Below are 20,151 nucleotides of genomic sequence, written 5' to 3'. Positions count from 1 at the left end.
GTGCACGCGCAAGGACATGAGCACCTGGGCTAGATCACACAGAGTCACTGCTGGGCAAGCTCTGCCGCTGGGCTTCCCCGCTGATTTCTCCTCATTTCACTTATTCTGCCCCCAGTAACCTCATGATTCCACTCAAGACCCCCGGGGCTAACTCTGCGTGACTCTCAGGACTCGGGCGTTGGGGCCAGAGCCCCATCATCCGCCTCAGCCTCCCACAGATGGGGTAGAACCTGCTCCAGACCCTTCTCCACAGGAAATGTGATGCCATCACCTTGTCTTCCTTGAAAGTGTGGGCATTCATCCACTTTTATTCCAGTTAAAGGACTGAGATGAATTTAACAAGATATGGCCACACTCTCTTCCCCTTTTCTGACTTATCTGCTGACTTCTTCAGATCTATTACCATGGGGAACCCATTCCTGTGACTGTGACCGTGACCAATAATACAGAGAAGACGGTGAAGAAGATTAAAGTGCTAGGTAGGACCTTCTGCTCGAACCTGGACGGCAGAGTCTTCCAGGTTCCCAATCTAGTCATATTTCCCAAGGGTCTCTCCTCTGGTCAGTAAGGCCCCCCGGGGCCTTGGAACTGCCCGTTTGTCTCTGTCGTCACACGGCAGGACCTTAGAGGAGGAGGGTGTCCTGCAGCCTTGTGCCCAGCTTAGGGTTGTCTTCTGTCCTGGGACAGCATCCCCGACAGGGCATCTTCCCGTCCTTCCTTGTCACGCCTTCCTTGAGGGGCCCCTGTGCCAGGTCTCAGGGTAAGTGCGGGAGGTGTTTTCTTTCTGAACAGTGTAGTGGGGAGCCCTGGCCTGGGAACCCTGGGCCCCGCTGTGGGCTCGAACTGTGCACGTCCTCTTGGAATTTAGCGGGCAGCCACGGCAGTGTTCCCAGACTACCTTCCCAGGTTTCGTTAGGTACTGACTGATCACACTGGACATGCTTTGTAAGTGGTAATCCTACTGTCACTGCTACTGTTGAGTCACCATGATGTGATGGCCAAGCCTCCTGAATACTCAGGAGATGCGCCTCCCACTTGCTGGCCCTGCCCACTTCCTCAGCTCAAAGGGCGTCAAAGTGCACGGGATGCTCCTAGATCTTGCTCTTATATGGGTGATGTAAAAAAGACACGATAAAATGACCTGGGAGGGAGACCTCTCTGTTCACTTCTCCCTCAGGCACTCGATGGCTGAGACCGAGTTAGACTCAGTGTGTTAGGGTGACCAACCATCCTGGGTTGACCAGGACCAAGGACGCAGGACTTTCAGTGCTAAAATGGGGCCAGTCCCAGGCAGACCAGGATGGTTGGTCACCCTAAGTGTCATATACCACGTTCCTCTTTCCCTCTTATCCATCATAGAGAAGACTCAGGAATTTGATGCATACATACTAAAAAATTCTAGATTTTTCTTGATGCTAATATACATGCTTACTTTATGGCTTTGTTTTTATGTTGGTTTAGTTCTTATGCCTTTAAGTCTTTGTAGGACCTGGCATTATTTGTTTAGCATGTTGTATGTAGTGTCAATACAGTATTCCACAAAGCAGCAGGATTGAGAAAGTATCATTTGATACTTAGATTTTAAATTATTTCTCAAAGTTTTATGAATCCTAACATCGAAGCCCCTAATTTTTGAAAGAAGCTGTTGAATTTCTGAAGCAAGATGTTAAGAACTTTCTATAGGCTGAGCACTGTGCTGAGTGCTTCACACAAATTGTTTTTCTGATTCTCAAATTTGATTTTAATAGAGATTAAAAATCATCTTTTTAATCATCACAACAACCATATAAGTTAGATGCAATTATCATTCTCATTTTGCTGATGGGGAAGTTGAGGCTTAGAGGAGCTCAGTAATTACCCCACAGCAGATGTATAAGCTGGGATGTGAACCCAAGTGGTCTGGCCCCAGAGCCCACCTTCCTATCCACCATGCTACACCCACAAATCAACCCTGTGCTGCCTCCAGGTGGTTTCTAGCTTGGATACCTGAAGGGGATGCTCATTAAACAAGATAGAGAAGGCTGGAAGGGAGTGTATTTGGGGAAAGAGAGCACATGGTGAGTTTTGGGACACCGGGAGATTGTGTGTTTTGGAAGGATACCCACGGATGTGCCCTGAGCTCAGCAGGGAGGAGGAGCCTCCCAGGAGGTGTAGTTTTAGGAGACTGGCTCATGGGTAGGCTTGACACAGAGCAGGTTATTGGTGAATGGAAGTGGCCTGAGGACAGAACAGAAATCTCAGCCTTAAAGCCGAGCCTGAGAGGTGCAGTCAAATGGCCATTAGGGAAGACCAACCACGTCCCCTGGAAGGCACCACGCAGGACTCCGCACTGAGTCACCCTACCCTGTCCCCCCCTTTGCAGTGGAACAAGTGGCCAACGTGGTTCTCTACTCGAGTGATTATTACACCAAGCCGGTGGCCATGGAGGAAACACAGTGAGTAGTGGGTTGGGTTTCTATTTCCTGGGCGGCTCCAGCTTCTTTGTCAAGTTCCCATTTTGGTCATCGCTGAAGAAGGAAGTAGAACGGTCAGCTAGCTCCCCAGCCCTCCACTTCCTTCCCCTGTTCTCACTTCAAGGACTGCAAAGAAAGTTAGCATCTTGATCCCGTGCTCACTAACAAGAATTCTGAGAGCTGGGTCAAGCTAAGGAATGATGGAGAGGAGAGAAATAAAGGCTGAAATGTCACAGTGGGAACGTCTAGAACTTTCTATTGATCCTTGAATAAGTGGGTAGGAATTTGATGCTGTTTCTGCCCCCAGAACAGAAAATCAAATGACCTGTCAGCCCAGTCAAGGGTTCCCTATCTTTTGATCTTCTCCATAACTTGAAAATCTGATACCAGTGACAACTGGATTAGGATGATATGTCAGTTCTCAGCCACTTGTTGTTAGTGACTTTTCTCCCTTCATTAGGATAAAAAACAAATGGGAGGATTTCCCAGGTGGTCCAGTGGCTAAGACTCTGTGTTCCCAGTGCAGGGGGCCTGGGTTTGATCCCTGGTCAGGGAACTAGATCCCACATGCTGCAACTAATAGTTCACATGCTGCAACTAAAGATCCTGCGTGCCACAACTAAGTCCCAGCGCGGCCAAATAAATTTAAAAAAAAAGATATTAAAAGCAAATGGGAATCCTGTGATGGCTTCTTCATGGTGGAGCGAGAGACCTAACCAGTTTTGCTTTGTGCTAGGCAGTCAGGTTCATGAGGCACACAGGCTTCTGGGGGTTATGCCTTCCCCCAGAGAGGATTGCTTGGGAAGGTGTTTTTTCTAAGCATTGTTGTATGCAAAAAATATTATCACGGTTAGGGGAAGGGGGGTTCGGGGAAGGGGGTGAGGAAAGACAGCTGATTCAGCAAGATAACACTGCATGATATTTAAAAGGCGACTTCAGGATAAACTGTTACTTAAAGCAGATCCTGACCTACGTTTACTTATAGGTCTAGAGAGGAGAGAGGAAGGAAAGAACCATAACTCACTGACTTGGGGCCAGGCCTGGGGTCTGCTCTACCTTTTAGGCTGTGTCCTTGAACATCCGTGTGTCCTGGGCGTCTTCCTGGCTCACCTTTTGGCACGTGCCCAACAATGATAGGAGAAACTGGTCCCCAGCTGAGTTTTCCCCTAATATACCCCATTACCTGGTCCTCTTTATGGCTCTTGGATACATTTTGCATCAAGGACTCCCAGAAAACTGGGAACCATCCTCCGATACACTCAAAAGGGTGGGAGGCAGGGAGATTGAAAGTGGGGCTTCTGGGGCCCTGGTGGGCAGGGCTTCTGGGAACCAGGTCAGACCTGACACCCAAGCTGCCGCCCACCATCCAATCCCAATCCCGAAGGCGCTGGGAAGTGGCCGGGCGGGACTTTGGCCCCAGGCCTTGGCATAGGCCTTCGGCAAGGGCTGCTGCAGGAAAGGCCATCGTCCAAGCCCCATCCCGGGGGCCCCTTCCTACTACAACTGCCTTTCCAGTATAATTTCTGCTTCTGTCACTCTGCTGCCCAAACTAAGCTCATTAAGAGAAGTTCTACCAGGCCCCAGATGCAGGGATGTGGGCCGCCTTGAGCTCAAGCAGGGTTCTGTAAAGGGCATGCCCAGGAGCCTCCTGTGTGCACTTGGAGGCCAGAGAAGACACAGCCGCCTTCAACTCCCCAGGGAGATGGAGGAGGGGACCCATTCCGAGGGTGGCAGTGGGACTCCCCGTCTGTTACAGAGCAGGCTGGGGAAAGGGCCCGAGGCTGGCTCCTGGACAGTGTTTTCAGGGCCCTGCCTTCTCCTGGCTGGGCACAAGGACAGAGGGTGTGCCAGGAGCACGGACACGGCTTGCCTGGGCTCTGGGGTCAGAGAGGGCAGGCGGCTGCATGGGGGCTGTTGACACAGGCCAGGCAGGGGTCAGCACGTGGGTGAGTGGCAGAGCCAACTCTCCAGCCTCAGATGCTGTTCGGTGAGTCGGGATGCTGCCCGGCCTGGGGAGACCGCGCCACTCTGCCCCCAGCTGCACCCTGGCCCACAGAGCCGCCCAGTCTGAACAGCTTACAGTGGAGGACCCGGCCCTTCTCGCGCCCCTCCTCCCTGGGCACACGCTGAATCCTCCCAATAGTGATGACTCCCAGCCTGGGCTTGTTGCTGGCACTGGCCGGTTGGCCCTGAAGCCCACTGTGTGGTTCACGAAGTCTCAGGATGAGACTGGGTGTGGTCCCTGACTCTTGGGCCAGTCTCACTTCACCCCACAAGACATTCTAGAAATTCAGCAATCAGAACAGGCTGAGGGACTTGAGAAACGTTCTAACGTTGCTGCTAGCCTGTTGTGAGACGTCACCAATGCTGTTCTTCTCACAAGGCAAAGGACACAGGCACCTGAACTATCTTTCCCATGAGTCGCAGGGAACGTGGGTTCTAGAAAATGCTTGATGGCACACAGGGTCTCATGGGGGTGATGGTGGCTTCAAGGCTGTAAGAGCAGTCGGCTAAATCTGCTGTTTCTTCCTGCAGGGAAAAAGTGCCACCAAACAGCACCTTGACCACAACGCTGACCCTGGTGCCCTTGCTGGCGAACAACCGCGAGAGAAGGGGCATCGCCCTGGACGGGAAAATCAAGCACGAGGACACGAACCTTGCCTCTAGCACCATGTGAGCCCCGAGACTCAGTGCTGCGGTGGCGCTGGTCTACATCCCCTCCTCGTCCCAGCCCTGGGCTCACGGCTTGCACACTCAGCCTGGTGGCAAAGCACGTGCTTGGGGCCCCAAGCAGGGACCCCACTCCCACCCCTGGTGTGACACAGTGGCTACAGCTCTGGGCCTTGTGCTGAGCCCCAACTCCCCTGCTTGCTCTTTGGGCCACCCTGGGCAGATAACTGGAGCTGTCTTGAGAACCTCAGTTTTCCCGTCTGTAAAGTGTGGGAGCGACAGCTCCTCAGAGAGAGGTTTTGAGGGTTATGTGAGACAGTCCGTGTAAAATGTGGTGCCTAGCACACAGTAAGTGCTCCAGAAATGTCAGCTGTTACCTTCAAAAATATCATTAGCTAGTGTAGAGCCCTGAGCATATGAACTGAGTGCCCCAGCTGGCTCCACGAATGGTGGAAATGTCGTTTATGCATTTCCATCAGGAAAGGTAAAGAATAGGAGGTCCTGCGGGCTACAGAGGTCAGTTCAATTTAAATGAAAATAAGCACTGATATGCTGACCCCGCTCAGAGAACCATGGCCGAACTGAGCCAGCAGATCCAGTAAAAACTAGAACGAAGCTTCTACGTCAAATAGCCCTGTCATTCCTCACCATCCTCCGGGGCTTCCATTCCCAGCGGCGTGTCTGCTGGTGAGCCCTGAGGGTTTGGGGTAGGAGCTGCCACCCAGGCTCGGGCCCTTCGCTGCCATCTCCCCCTCCACCCCCGTGTGTTCCAAGGCCCCAGCGATCAGCTCCAGGTGATGCCATCGGGAAGAGCTGTCGCGTTTGCCCTCCCTGACCCAGTAGCTCCGAGAGGAACAGCGGGGTCAGCGAACATTGGGCAGAAAGCAGGATCTTGGGAGTCAAAGGATTTTCTGAGGATGATTTGCCAGTTGGTGTGTCACATTCTAAAGCACATCTCTGATGCTCTGGGAGAGAGCCGAGCAGGGAGATTGATGCCCTAGATCTCGAGGGCAAAGGAATCACGACATCCACAGCAGCCCACTGCATTTGTAAAGATCTTTTGTGGTTCACGGAGTATTTTATAAACATGCCAGTCTCTCCATGCTTTTGTGAGGAAGGTGAATTTATACTCATTTCACAGATAAGGAAATTGAGGCTCCACCAGAATGAGAACTTGAGCCAAGGTCACCGGGTCAGTTAATTGGCAGAGCAAAGCCCACCCCGAATCCCGAGCCCCCCTTTCACCCAGCGTCAGGGCTGCCTTCCAGTGCCCCCAGACAGTGAGGACACAGCAGAGCCTGGATGACGCAGTGGGGAGAGGTGGGGTTGATTCATCCGGATTTTGCTTCCCGCTTCTCCCCTCCCTGCATTCTTCTGTTTTCCTTTTCTCTTTGAGCAGCATAAAGGAGGGCATAGACAAGACCGTCCTGGGGATCCTGGTGTCTTACCAGATCAAGGTGAAGCTCACGGTGTCAGGGTGAGTGTCCAGCTCCAGCACTCTGCCTGCTCTATCTTGGCCATCAGTAGTCTGAATGGTTTCATTCCTGAGTGACTGGGAGACAGAAAGCAAGAAGAGTCCACAAATTCTATCGATTACAGAGCAGAGTTTTAGAGAGACTCTATTCATCTAGTTTCACAATTCTACCTGATATAACATTACGGGGGAAAAGGTAGAAAAGCAGACCACGAAACACGGGCACTGTTGGTACCACTTGGCAAAAACGGGTGTGCCTGTGCTCACGTGTGGAAGCTGATATAAATCAGGAGAATCAGTTGAGCGTCTGATTGTACTTCGGAAAAGACTGGCGGCTGTGAAATGAACTCGCAGCGCATCCTGGTCCACCTGCCTCTCAGGAGGCATCCACCCATGACGGGAAGAGCCTGCCTTTCCTCCCCAACGAGCAATCACAGGACTGGGGAGTCTTCTTTTCATACACGAGCACGACTGTCTCAGAGTTCTGAGGAAATGGTTTCCCATCTTTTTTGAAATCAATTTCTTTCCATTTAAAAATCTTATCAGAAGGGAAAAACTCGACTTCTCATTTTCCTTTTCAAATTCCATTGCCAGAGGCTCTGGCCTTTTACCTCGATCAACCTTCGGTAGTTCAGCCATCAAAGCAAATCCACGTGTATATTCCCTAGGGCTCAGTAGGTGAAGAGTTCCCCAACGTTTGGTTGGGGCAACAAAGTAGAACATGGGTTGATTCTGCAAATTTCGTTAACACAGTGTGTGTAGCTGTGTTTTTCAAAGTGTATAGTGTTTTCTTTCATCTTCTCTGAGAGGATCTAAAACAGGGTCCAGTGTAGCAGTCAAGGTAAGTGATCGGCAGGTAGTTCACAGTGACCTTTGTGGCCCAGAGAGAAATTCTGGACCGAGGTTTATTCTTGAACATTAGGGCTTGAACCTACGTAATTCCCCTTTTTAACTAACCCACTTGAGAAAGAGATGAAATCACAAGTAGAGAGGAATAGCTGAGTTGGCTATTAGGGGTGCAAAGAGGAACGTGGCGGGGACGTGTCCAGCCTCTGAATAACGGCAAGTAAGGTTGTGTTACCACTGTGGAGAGTGACCACAGCCCTGTTTGCTTTGTGTTTCCTAGCCTTCTGGGAGAGCTCACCTCCAGGTAAACCCCTTCATCTTCCTTCTCTGCTTGATTCCAAGATATCAAAGGGGACAAACCGGGGCTTCAAAACAGTGACAGTGAAGTCTGGTTTCCCAGCTGTCATGCTCAGAGGTCTTAGGAGATGATGCCCCTAACACCCTGCAGACCTTGGCTGATAGGTGTGGGGTTGGGGATGTTCCTCTGAGACCGTAGCTGGGCCTGCACCTGGGTGAGGACACACACATACACACACACTCAGAAAACTGGCACACTCCTTCAGCTGCCTGTGTGTGTGTGGGGGGGGGGAGGGGTAAAATATACATAACGTGAAGTTTACCACTTTACCCTTTTAAAAGTGTACAGTTCAGTGGCATCAGGGGCATGCACAGCGTTGTACCACCGTCAGCACTCTCTAGCTCCTGTACGCTTTTCCCAACCCAAAAGGAAACCCCTTACCTATTATGCCGCCTCTCCCATTCTCCCCTCTCCCTCATCCCTGGCAACCACTAATCTGCTTTCTAGCTCTGTAGATTTGCCTAATCTGGACATGCTGTATGAATGCAATCAGGCAATATTTGTCCTTTTGTGGCTGGCTTTTTCCCTTGACATCATGTCTGCAAGGTCCATGTTGTAGCATGTGTCAGCACCTCATTCCTTCTTATGGCCGAGAAATACTCCATGGTATGGATGGACCACATTTTGGTTGGTGGACATTTGGGTTGTTTCCACCTGTGGGCGATTGTGATTAGTGACGGCAGCCATTTAAATCACACACAAAGAGGCAACAGGTAAGACAAGTCTGAGGCAGGCGCTGACCTTACCTATTCCTTCACCGACTCTTATCACCTCCCCTCACATGGAGCCCAGGCTGTGCCTTCTCTCCTAGACCCCGGCCACATTCGGGTCCGCCAGCAGCGCCTTAGCAGCAGAAGTGCTTTGACCGAAGCAGTAACCCCAGGGTGGGAGGTGATGGGTCCTGGGTGAAACAAGGAATAACCCTTGATTCCCACACCCCTTTCCATTCTTCCTGTGCCTGCATTTCCCTTCCACGCCTTCCTGACTCCTTGCCTTCCTTTTTTAAAAATTAATTAATTAATTAATTAATTAATTAATTTATTTATTTATTTTCGGCTGCATTGGGTCTTTGTTGCGGTGCGCGAGGGCTTCTCATTGCGGTGGCTTCTCTTGTTGCAGAGCACCGGCTCTAGGCGTGTGGGCTTCAGTAGTTGTAGCACGCGGGCTCAGTAGTTGTGGCGCACAGGCTTAGTTGCTCTGTGGCATGTGGGTTCTTCCCAGACCAGGGCTCGAACCCGTGTCCCCTGCATTGGCAGGCGGATTCTTAACCACTGCGCCACCAGGGAAGCCCTGTTGCCTTCCTTTTTTAATATAAATTCCAAGTCGCCTCGAAGCCCTTTAGCTTCTGGAGTTGTGTAGACCCTGCTCATCCCTGTTCTGCTCTCTGCAAAGGGACTGTGTGTGGCCTTACACAGATTTAACACGTAAAAAGTGGTTACATTTTTGCAAAGGATATTTTTCAGAACTATCCTTATTCTCCAGGATTTCACCTCTTCTCTACCCATAATATCATGTCCCTGAAACTAATAACCAGGAGGAAGGGGGACCTAAAAATCCTAGCTGCCTCAGCCTCTCGCAAGTGGAGTTTCTAGACCACATTCCAGGGAATACATTTAAAATTCCTTCTTGACCACTTCCTGATTTCTGGTTTGTTTTGTTTTGACTCTCACTGAGTCCTCTTTCAGCTGGGCCCTGGGGATCTTTCACGAAGCTCTGCAACCCCAGCTCCCAGCTCTTGGCTGTGCATTTACAATTGTGTGCGTGTTCTCACCGCTCTTCATCCTTTTTTTTTTCCAGTGAAGTGACCGCTGACGTGCCGTTCCGCCTCATGCACCCCCAGCCTGAAGACCCAGGTCAGTCTCGCGTTATCTTGCCTTCCTCTAGTCCTTTACCACTCACAGATTTATTACGTACTCACTGCTAGCCTTCCTTGACCGCATCTCTGAGCACAGGCAGGGCCAGGTGGCCGAGGTTCCAGGCCACCTTCAAGTGCCTGGGGCCCCCCTCCCAGAAATGAGTGCCCGGCTACTAGGTCATGAGCCAGGTGGCTTGTCCACTTCCGGTGAGTGTGTGGAGGATGTAGCATCCCTGCTTGGATGCGGGCCGTCTCGCTTGGTTTTATCAGGAATGATTTAAAAGCAGAAGCTTTGCTGTGAACAGACATGGATTCATTTTTTTTTTTTTTTTTTTTTTTTTTTTTTTAGTGTTTTTGTCCTTGTGATGAGAAGTCTTAGGATCTACTCTCTCTTTTTTTTAAAAAAAATTATTTATTTATTTATTTATTTGGCTGCGCCTGCTCTTCGCTGCGGCGTGTGGGATCTTTTAGTTGCGGCGTGCATGCGGGATCTGGTTCCCTGACCAGGTGATTGAACCCGGGCCACCTGCTTTGAGAGCGCGGAGTCTTAACCGCTGGACCCCCAGGGAAGTCCCCAGACCTGGATTTAGGTTTAAAGAAAATTTAAGTGAAAAGTAAATTTGACAGCCTGAGGCTTTTGCATTTCATTTGGAAGCATTAATAGGAATTTAGAAGATGATGAGTATTTCTGACAATGGCAATTATGATGAGAGTACAGAAAATACTAGAAAAGAGGGTCAGGCTGGGTTCCTAATACCTTGGCTCCTTTGAATTGTAAATCCGTTGGCTCTTGTATGGATGTTAAAAGTAAATTAAGTAATGGTTGTACAGCTCTGTGAGCAAACTAAAACCCATGGGCCTGTACATGTAAATAGGTAAATTGTATGATATATGAATTAGATCTTAATACAGCTCTTTTAAAAGGGCTAAATGAAGCGGCAAAAATAATGTAGGTGCAATCTCAGAAATTCTGAGGAAAAATTCTCCGCTGTGTGTTAAGGTGGCTTAGTTGGCAGGAAAAAAAAATGGACCTGTATGGATGAGAACCGTCCCGAGTTATAGTAATTAAGAACATTTTAAGTAAAAGTGGTGTAAACAAGCAGGGTTTTTTTTCTTATATTTTATAAAGAGCTTTTCTACGTTGATAATGAAATGGCATTTAAACATTAGAATGAGCCCCATATTCATTTTGGCTTTGTCTCAAAACTATTTTGTCTCAGAGTATCTCTTCCAAATATTTTAGATTCAAATACTCAAAACTTTTGGAAGTTTGCCAAAAACTTCCCTTGGGGGAAAAATACAGTCTAACCATATTTTTTTTATTCATTTATGCCTGTATCATTAAAATACTATTTTTAACTTTGTGAGATTGAGACACATTCTGGTCCCTTTCAAGGACATTCTAAAAGGCTATTTTAAAACTATGACCGGAGGAGATGTCATAGTTTGTGTCAGATCATTTTCTGGCCCCGTGAACAGACTTTATGACTTCACTTGGGGGAATTGGAGTTATTCCTTTTCTGGGTATGACATTTTCATGTTCCAGTCATTATGGCCCTCACACTGAACATATCATAACATCAAGGCTAAACCAATGATCTTTTTTTTTTTTTTTTTTTTGTGGTACGCGGGCCTCTCACTGTTGTGGCCTCTCCCGTTGCGGCGCACAGGCTCCGGACGCGCAGGCTCAGCAGCTGTGGCTCACGGGCCCAGCCGCTCCGCGGCATGTGGGATCTTCCCGGACCGGGGCACGAACCCGTGTCCCCTGCATTGGCAGGCGGACTCTCAACCACTGTGCCACCAGGGAAGCCCCCAATGATCTTTTATACTGTGAGATTTTGGGGAGAAAGGACAAATCACCCCATGGCCTCGAAATTTTGATTTCCAGAGGTTTATGTGTCCCAAGTTTCATTCACAGATGCATGCTCACATCCTACCTGCCTGGTAAGATGGTCCCTGGTGCCCTGAGTTGAGACGGGTAGATGCTAAGCAGAGAAAGCATAAGTTGGAGTTAAGAAGCCCTACCAGGGCCAGGGGCCAAGTAATTTGTATGTAATAAGTTCTGGAGAAATGCTACCAGAACTTATTACATACAAGGGTGGAGGGGGTCCAGTACGGTTCTTGCCCAGGGGTTTTTTGATGAGTCAGCCTCTCTGTAGGTCCCCTGTGGTTAGCAGCCCACACAGACACTTCCCTCCTGGTACTGCCTTCCAGACAGGCACAAGAGATAAGGGCAGTGGCTCAGCCCTGCCACAAGCTCCCCCAAACCCTCTGGAGCTGTGTAGCCTCACTTAGCTCTTCCTGGCTCACCATGGCGGGTGGTGAGGCGATTACACTAGGACTTTACTAGGTGGGCAGCAGAAAGCTAAAATAAAAACAAAAACAAGGGGCTTCCCTGGTGGCGCAGTGGTTAGGAATCTGCCTGCCAGTGCAGGGGACACGTGTTTGATCCCTGGTCCGGGAAGATCCCACATGCCGCGGAGCAGCTAAGTCCATGTGCCACAACTACTGAGCCTGTGCTCTAGAGCCCGTGCTCCGCAACAAGAGAAGCCACTGCAGTGAGAAGCCCGCGCCCCACGACGAAGAGTAGCCCCTGCTCGCCGCAACTAGAGAAAGCCCGTGTGTAGCAACAAAGGCCCAACGCTGCCAAATAAATAAATAAGAAAAAATAATTTAAAAAAACAAAAACAAAAAGCAGAAAACCTCACAAAGAATTAGCAATAACCCTGGGTCTGCAAAATATATGTGAAAATCTAACCCACTCCCCGCACCCGCCCTCCACCCCAAGATCAATGTATTAAGAGAGAAATCAAACTCCCTGAGGGGCCAGGGAGTAGTTCTCAAGCTTTAGTCACCCCCTCCCCCCAGCCACTGGAGTACTGGTTCAGTGTCAAGTCCCAGGACTCACCCCTAGAGAGCCGGACCGTGGAAGTCAGGGCCCGGAGTGTGGGTCGTAACAGCTCCTGGGGACTCTGATCTGGACAGGGTCCAAAGGGCACATAGGGAGAAAGGCTTAGAAAGGAGAAGCACAACATCAGAGGGGCTGAGGCTAATCAGGGAAAGGGTCCTAGAGGTGAGGTTGTGGCTGATTCCGTCTGGGGAGGTGAAGGTTGTGGTGGCAACTTTTAGAGGAAGCGATGGTTAAAAATGCGGGGAGAAAGGCCCTCCGAGTGGGGAAACGGCAAAGAAGCAGGAATTACACGCCATTCTCGTGAAATGCGTATATCTAGGCCTTTTATTCCTCCACCTATAAAGTGACCTAACAAAGGAAGAAAATTTCCAGTAGACAGGATTTATGCTAATAGAGCTCTCTCTCCTTTCTTCCATGCTCACAGATAAGACCAAGAAAAGGTGAGCACTGCTTGGCGTTATCCCGTTCTGTGACCTCCTTCTCCACAGCCCTAATGTGACCCCTCACAGTTGTTTCTGTTTTTTCTTTTTTTGTAATGCAAGTGCCTGACTTAAGCTTTGATTGCCGAGGCATCCGCTTCAATGAGGCATCCACTTCAGCAATGGCTATCTCGAATAAACACATTGCCAGCCACTGGCCTCGATCAGAGCCAGGCCGGCTCTCCCTCTCCTTTGTTTTAGAGAGTTTGGTTGATTTCAGTAGCAGATCATTTGAGCCACTTGTTTTTTGTCTTTCTGCACTTTAAGTTCCCGCTCTTCTGTTTTAAATTCACCAATAAAGAGTGAGCCCTCGAAACCCTAGGCCCCCACCTCCAACCCCAATAAAGGCAGAACCCCAGGCCTGTGCGGTGTGCTCTCCCTCCCTACCCACAACCTCGCTGTGTGACCCCAGGTATATGCTGTGAAATTTTCAGGTCCTGTAAGTAATAAACCTTTATTTTCTAGAAGTTTCCCGATGGTTATTGCTGAAGGGCCTCTTGCAGTCTTAACAGGAACCACAAGGGCCAGTCCAACCACAACAGTGGTTATTGATAGGCTGAGATCTGCACAAGACAAGCGCAAACCCCTTTTTGGGTCTTTCCATACACGCCCCGTGCTCTCGATACCGGCGCAGGGCCTGGCTTTCCTTTTGCTCCCTAGTACCAGGACATGCATACACACGCGCACACATGCATACACGCGCACACACACGCATACACGCGCGCACACACGCATACACGCGCACACATTCACATACACACACACAGTTATTCCGGGCATATATGTCTACTCTGTGGGTTCCTTCCCTTTCTCTGATTTTTGTTTGTTAAAGAGATTTTACTTGAAAAACTATGAGGAGCATGGCATTGTCCCATGTTCCATCACGTAGGAAAATCTTGATCGGTTCCTGTGTTGCAGAAGGGAGATCAAGGATCTTGTTTTCTTCAAGATCTCATTGAAAGCTTCGAAGAACATGCCATGATCAAAGTGTTCTTTGTTTTATTTTAGTTTTCAGGATGAAAATCTTGTTTTTGAGGAGTTTGCTCGTCAAAATCTGAAAGATGGAAGAGAAATTAAGGAAGAGAAGACAGACCAGGAGGCGGCCGTGGATGAGTGAAGAGGCCGGCTCAGGATGGGGGAAATGGGGTCGTTAGCAGTATGGTAGCAGCGCCCCACAGTTAGCCCTTTAGTTATGCTAAATACCAAAGTGCAGGTCTTCTTCACAGAAATAAAGTTTGTCTCTTCTGTCCTGGTTGTGAGTCAGGCTGACTTGTTGGGGAAGCTGAGTGACGTCAACAGCACTCAAGCTGCAGCCTTGAGGGCCCCTGAGTCTGGGCAGGGGGAGGGCAGCATCTAGAAAGGAGACCCATCAAGGCGAGAAGCTGTCCTGAAATCAATGCGCTCACCCGAAGGGGCCTGGTGTGTCCCGGCTTTCTCCAGGACCCCTGGGGTAAGCTGTTTCCCTGGAAACTTGGAGGGGGGAGCAGTGTGTCTAATGACCTGACCAATCCTAGCTCCAGGGCACCCAAAGAGCCTCCCAAGAGAAACAGGGCGGTGGACAAATGTGGGTAAAAACACTCTTCATCTCTGATTTAACTTCTGGGTCCAAGTCCTGTTTGGGCTCTGGTCTGTTGGTTGTTTCCACTGAATGCAAACAACGAAATGCGAGTTGGCTGGTTTAAAGGGGAAAAAAAGGAATGCATCGGAAGGACCTCAGAGTGGCTCAGAGAACTGACTTAAAGGAACAACCTCCAGTTGCCACACCTGGGCTGGGTGGACATCAGAGAAAGCCCGGTGCCCAGCCCAGGAGCTCAGGGTCCTGCCCTCTGGGGTGGCCATTCACCTGGTGGTGGCTCGGAACCAAATGCTCCTAGTCTCCGAGCCTCTGGTTCCCATGTGCCGTTTCTGGGCAGGAGAATCTGGCTCACCTTCGGTCAGGGGATCAGTGCCCTGGGGCCAACGATGGCAGAGCCCAGCCCCGGGAATGGGCTGTCCCAGAAGAGGGGGTTCACTGTGAATCAGACAGGCTTCTTGTTTAGACTGTCTTCATTGAGACTGGGCATAGAAGGGGTGGGGGAAGGGACGCTCACGTCCGGGAGGAAAGGAGGAGACGTAACGGAGGTGACGCCAGGGCCCTGTCCTTTGCAGAATCCCCTTCTCGGCCCGTGGTACCCCGGCCTTGGGGCCTGCTAATGATGGTAGAGGGGCTGAATGGCGCTCTTGGTGGCCACAGAGGAGCTTGGGGGATGTGTAGGCTCTGGTCTATGTCTCAAGGGGATAGGAGGAAGGGCGGTTGGAGAGTTCTGCACAGTCTAACCCGCTCACAGGAGGTACGAGGGTGAATGGGAGGGGGCATGTGTGGGCTGGACACTCAGGGTCAGGTCTCCAGGACCCAGAGCAGTGGCGGAGGGCCAGACACAGTGTGGGTTCCATGCATATGAAGGCTCCCACATCTGGGTTTGTTCAGCAGGATTTCAGGCTGGTTTGTGTCCTGGGGACTGGGATTTAGACCGGAGGCTCCACTTGGGAACCTTGGACAGGGTCCCATACACACAAAGCAAGGTTTGAACTCGAGTGTTGGATATGAGGCATTCTGATATTGACAGGGATGAGGATTCATTTCTGGAGGAGGAATACCAATAATAACAATACAGGCATGGGACTTCCCTGGCTGTCCGGTGGTTAAGACTCTGCGCTTCCACTGCAGGGGGCATGGGTTCAATCCCTGGTCAGGGAACTGAGATCCCGCATGCTGCGTGATGCGGCCAAAAAAAAATTAAGAAAAAAATACAGGCAGAAAGCTGTGGGTTTGCAGGGTCAGACACGATTTCCCCATCGGCAGGCTTCCATTCCAGCCACACCCCTCTCTCAGGATGCTCAGGGAGGGCGGCATGCTCCTCTGGGAATCTGAGCCCGTCCGCTGCCCTCCTACCCCACAAGCCCACAGGTTGGCTGTGGTTGGCTCCTGCCCGGGATGCCGGGCAAGCCATGGACTTGGGAGTCTGCCTGGCAGGGCCTGGTGAGAGGATCAGCCAGTTGGTTCCTGCATTGCTTGACCCCAGGATATCCTAAGTCAGGGTGGGCAGTAATAGGTCGGACCTTTGTGTGGGTGTGAGAGCCAGAGAGAAGAGCTGGAAGGCCAGTCCCTGGAGAACAGAGGTCAGGACAGCCCTGGCCCTCCAGGTTATTCTGGTACCAAAACGCCTGACTTTCGCGTGCTGGCTAGTTTACGACCTGCAGCTGGCCGCCCCTACAAGGGCATGCGGGTGTGAGCAGGAAGTGAGCAGCCGCTGCCCCGAACGGGATATGGAACCTCGCCTTGGCTGGGCCTGCGCAGTAGAGGCGTTGTGTCTGCTCTGGCGTCGGAAGGCAGGATGTCCCATGTGCAGGTTGGATGTGCAGCGCAGGGCTTTCTAGGTAGGTGCAGTGGGAGAAACGGTGCAGAAGAGCTGAGGGTGCTGCATGGAGAAAGCGGCAGCTGAGAACTTGGGGCAAAGTTCTGCAACCTGCAACCAAAGGAGAAGTAGGGGTCCCTGCTATTTACTGGGCACCTGCCTTGTGCTAGGCACTTCACCTGTTACATCTAACCATTCCAGCCATGCTTCCCATTTGTTAGATGAGGAAACTGCAGTTCAGAGAGGTTATGTACCTTACCCGAGGTCACACAGCTAGTGAGAGTTGGAGTCAAGACTTAAACTCTGGTTTCCCTGAGTCTATAACAACCAGAACTTTGCTCACCATTTTTTTTTTTTTTTTTTTGGCTACACCGTGTGGCATGCGGGATTTTGGTTCCCTGATCAGGGATTGAACCCGTGCCCCCTGCAGTAGAAGCTCGGAGTCCTAACCACTGGACCGCCAGGGAATTCCCTTTGCTCACCTTTTGTTGCTGAATGTGTATATGAGAGTTTGGGGGGGGTGTTGGAGCATTTATGATTCAACAATGGCTGCCCTTAAGTTTAAGTTGAAAATATTATTGAGATAATTATAGATTCACATGTAGTTGTAATCCACCCATCTTTTCCAGATTCCCCCCTTTTTACTTGTATTCGTGTGTGTGTATTTAGTTCTCTACAATTTTATCACATGTAGATAACTTCTTTTTAGAGTGTCTGTTTTCCTATTCCTTTAACATTTTTCACTGCTTGCCTCCCAGTCTAATATCACAACCCTAAGGGTTTAGTTTACTTATGCTTGGGGGGTGCGCAGGGAGGGGGCGGAAGCTGGGTGCACTTGGAAATGTATGGGGGCGGTATTTGGTTGACACAGGTCCTGGGGGCCAGGGGAAGTACATGTCGCACACAGTAAAGCAATGTCCTGCTCCAGATGTCAATCATAACCGCAGTTCAGGATAAAATGGTAACTCCCATGTTTTCAAGTGCATCCTTTATCTGTTCTAATGTGAAGCGGTTCTTTTTGACAGGAGGTGCACTTCTACATTGACAGGTCGAGAAGAAAGATTAGGTTGGATGTGAAGTGTGTTATTACTGCCACCTTGATATGCCCTTAAGGTGGGGTAAACTCGGGGAGCAGCATATTGTTAGAGATTATTCACAGCGTGACTCACTGCATAAGGAGGTAGAATGTGCTCTTGCAGGCATGCCACCTTGGGGGTGGTCTCCAAGGGAACAGCACTCTGCAGCCACCAGAGAACACAAAGGCTTCTTTGCTCATCAGAGAAAATATGGCAGTTATGTTCCTCTGATTTAAGAACATAATATAGTTCTTACTAAGCCTAATCCTCTTTTTAAAAATACACTTTTTATTTTCAGATAGTTTCAGATTTACAGAAAAGTTGCAAAGAAAGTACAGTGAGTTTCCCCATACCCAGTTTCCTCTAAATTATTAACATCTTACATTAGGATGGTGCCTTTGCCACAATGAATGAATCAATATTTACATATTATTATTAAACTGAAGCCCATTCTTTATTCAGATTTCCTTAGTTTTTACCTAATGTCCTTTTTCTGTTCCAAGATCCCACATGACATTTAGTCATCACATTTCCTTAGGCTCCTCTTGGCTGTGACAGTTTCTAGCACTTTTTAATAATTGCAAATAGACTCCTATTCAGCCACAATCTCTGCCTCCCAACTCTCCCTTGCGTTCACGTTCATGCCCTTGGCTTTTCGCCTCTAAAATGATGGATTCTGGGCTTCCCTGGTGGCGCAGTGGTTGAGAGTCCGCCTGCTGATGCAGGGGACACGGGTTCGTGCCCCGGTCTGGGAAGATCCCACATGCCGCGGAGTGGCTGGGCCCGTAAGCCATGGCCGCTGAGCCTGCGCGTCCGGAGCCTGTGCTCCGCAACGGGAGAGGCCACAACAGTGAGAGGCCCGCGTACCGCAAAAATAAATAAATAAAATAAAATAAAATAAAATAATGGATTCTGGAACCCTGGTATCCCCTGAGCATCTGGTGGGCGTAGGCAACAGCACACCCAGGAATCTCAAGCTCAGTTTGCTCCAAACCAAGTTCATCTTCTCTTCTAGGCCTACTGGGCTCAGTGGGGCGTTCTTCCCTGGAAAGCCCCGTATCTGGGAGGCATTCCGACTTGCCCTGCTCCCTAATCTTCTGACAGGGAGCACCTGGTCCCTCTTCTTCCCTCTACTACGTCTTCTGTCTGTCACCTCCTCTCTCCACCTCCACAACTACCTCCTCGGTTCTGGCCCAAATCAGCATTGCCTGGATTGGTAAGTCACTTTATTTATTTATTTTTAATATTTATTTATTTATTTATTTATTTATTTAGGCTGCACCAGGTCTTAGTTTCAGCACACGGGATCTTTAGTTGTGGCATGCAGACTCTTAGTTGAGGCATGAGAACTCTTGAGGCATGCATGCAGGATCTAGTTCCCCGACCAGGGATGGAACCGGGGCCCCCTGCACTGGGAGCGTGGAGTCTTATCCACTGGACCACCAGGGAAGTCCCGGTAATTCAATTTTTTTTTTAAAAAATTGAAGTTGATTTACAATGTGTTAATTTCTGCCATACAGCAAAGTGATTCAGTTATACATATATATATATATATATATATATATACATACACATATATATATATACATATATATTCTTTTTTGTATTCTTTTCCATTATGGTTTATCACAGGATATTGAACATAGTTCCCTGTGCTATACCTTGTTTTATGTCTACTCTCTATATAACAGTTTGCAGTGAATCACTTATTAATGCCCTCTCTGTTTCTAGCCTTTTCTCCTCTGGATCACTCTCTGCCCAGAGACATTAGTCCCTCTGCTTTTCTTTCTTTTCTTTTGTTTTTGGGCCGCGCCGCGAGGCATGCGGGATCTTAGTTCCCCGACCAGGGATAGAACCCTCCTCTGCTTTTCAGAACCCCTTCAGTGGCTCTGGTGCCCAGAGGATAACGTCCTTGCTCCAGAGCCAAACAGAGGCTGCTTTGAGTCCTGGTGCAGCTCACCTTCCAGACTCCCCACAACCTGACCAGTGGCTCAGCAGCAAATCCAGATCCCTGTCATCCTCCCAACTTGCCTATTTGTGTTTTCCTGCCTTTTTGTGTTTTCCTGGAAAATTCCCTCCAACCCCTTGCCTTTCAGTTCAAATCTCCAAACCAGGCTGGGGTCACCTGTCCTCTGGAGAGGTACCCCTGACACCTCCGGCAGAGTCATAACTCTTTCTCCTGCTGTACCGTCCCTCCCCCTATAACACCCTTAGATTTTTGCACTTATGTATCACACTACATTGTAATTAGTTGATACAAAAATCACCAATCTCCGTGGAGATGCAGGACACCCTCTCCTCTGTGCCCTTATTAGTCAGCTCCTTGCTGTCATAACAAAGTACCACAGACCTGGGGGCCTAAACAACAGAAATTTATTTTCTCACAATTCTGGAGACCAAGGTGTCGGCAGGGTCAGATTCTTCTGAGGCCTCTATCCTTTTCTTGCAGATGACTTCTCTGTGTGTCTTCGCATGGTCTTCCCTTGGAGCCTGTCTGCGTCCAAATGTCTTCTTATTGATGTAAGGACACCAGTTGTATTGGATTAGGGCCCATCCTAATGGCCTCAATTTAACTTGATTACCTCCTCATTTTAACTTGATTACCTCCTTAAAATTACCTCATTTTAACCTGAT

At 49.5% G+C, this 20,151-nt stretch overlaps 1 protein-coding gene across 1 annotated transcript in view; it reads left to right on the top strand.

Moving 5' to 3' along the window:
- Positions 1-14,295, top strand: part of SAG (S-antigen visual arrestin) — a gene marked incomplete at its 5' end in the record, with an annotated part of 30,257 nt that extends 15,962 nt beyond the window's left edge. The window contains 7 exons of the mRNA XM_082630834.1: positions 395-479; positions 2,363-2,435; positions 4,989-5,126; positions 6,523-6,600; positions 7,724-7,747; positions 9,599-9,658; positions 14,055-14,295. Of these exons, the coding sequence (XP_082486960.1) occupies positions 395-479; positions 2,363-2,435; positions 4,989-5,126; positions 6,523-6,600; positions 7,724-7,747; positions 9,599-9,658; positions 14,055-14,163 (567 nt within the window). The 3' untranslated portion in view covers positions 14,164-14,295. The remainder of the gene's footprint in view (positions 1-394; positions 480-2,362; positions 2,436-4,988; positions 5,127-6,522; positions 6,601-7,723; positions 7,748-9,598; positions 9,659-14,054) is intronic.
- Positions 14,296-20,151: the final 5,856 nt, after the last annotated feature.

Source organism: Mesoplodon mirus, assembly GCF_964341445.2.
Source record: "Mesoplodon mirus genome assembly, chromosome: 8".
NCBI classification, from domain to species: domain Eukaryota; kingdom Metazoa; phylum Chordata; class Mammalia; order Artiodactyla; family Ziphiidae; genus Mesoplodon; species Mesoplodon mirus.
The sequence above is the reverse complement of the archived record's forward strand: the minus strand, read 5'-3'. Positions and strand labels throughout refer to the sequence as shown.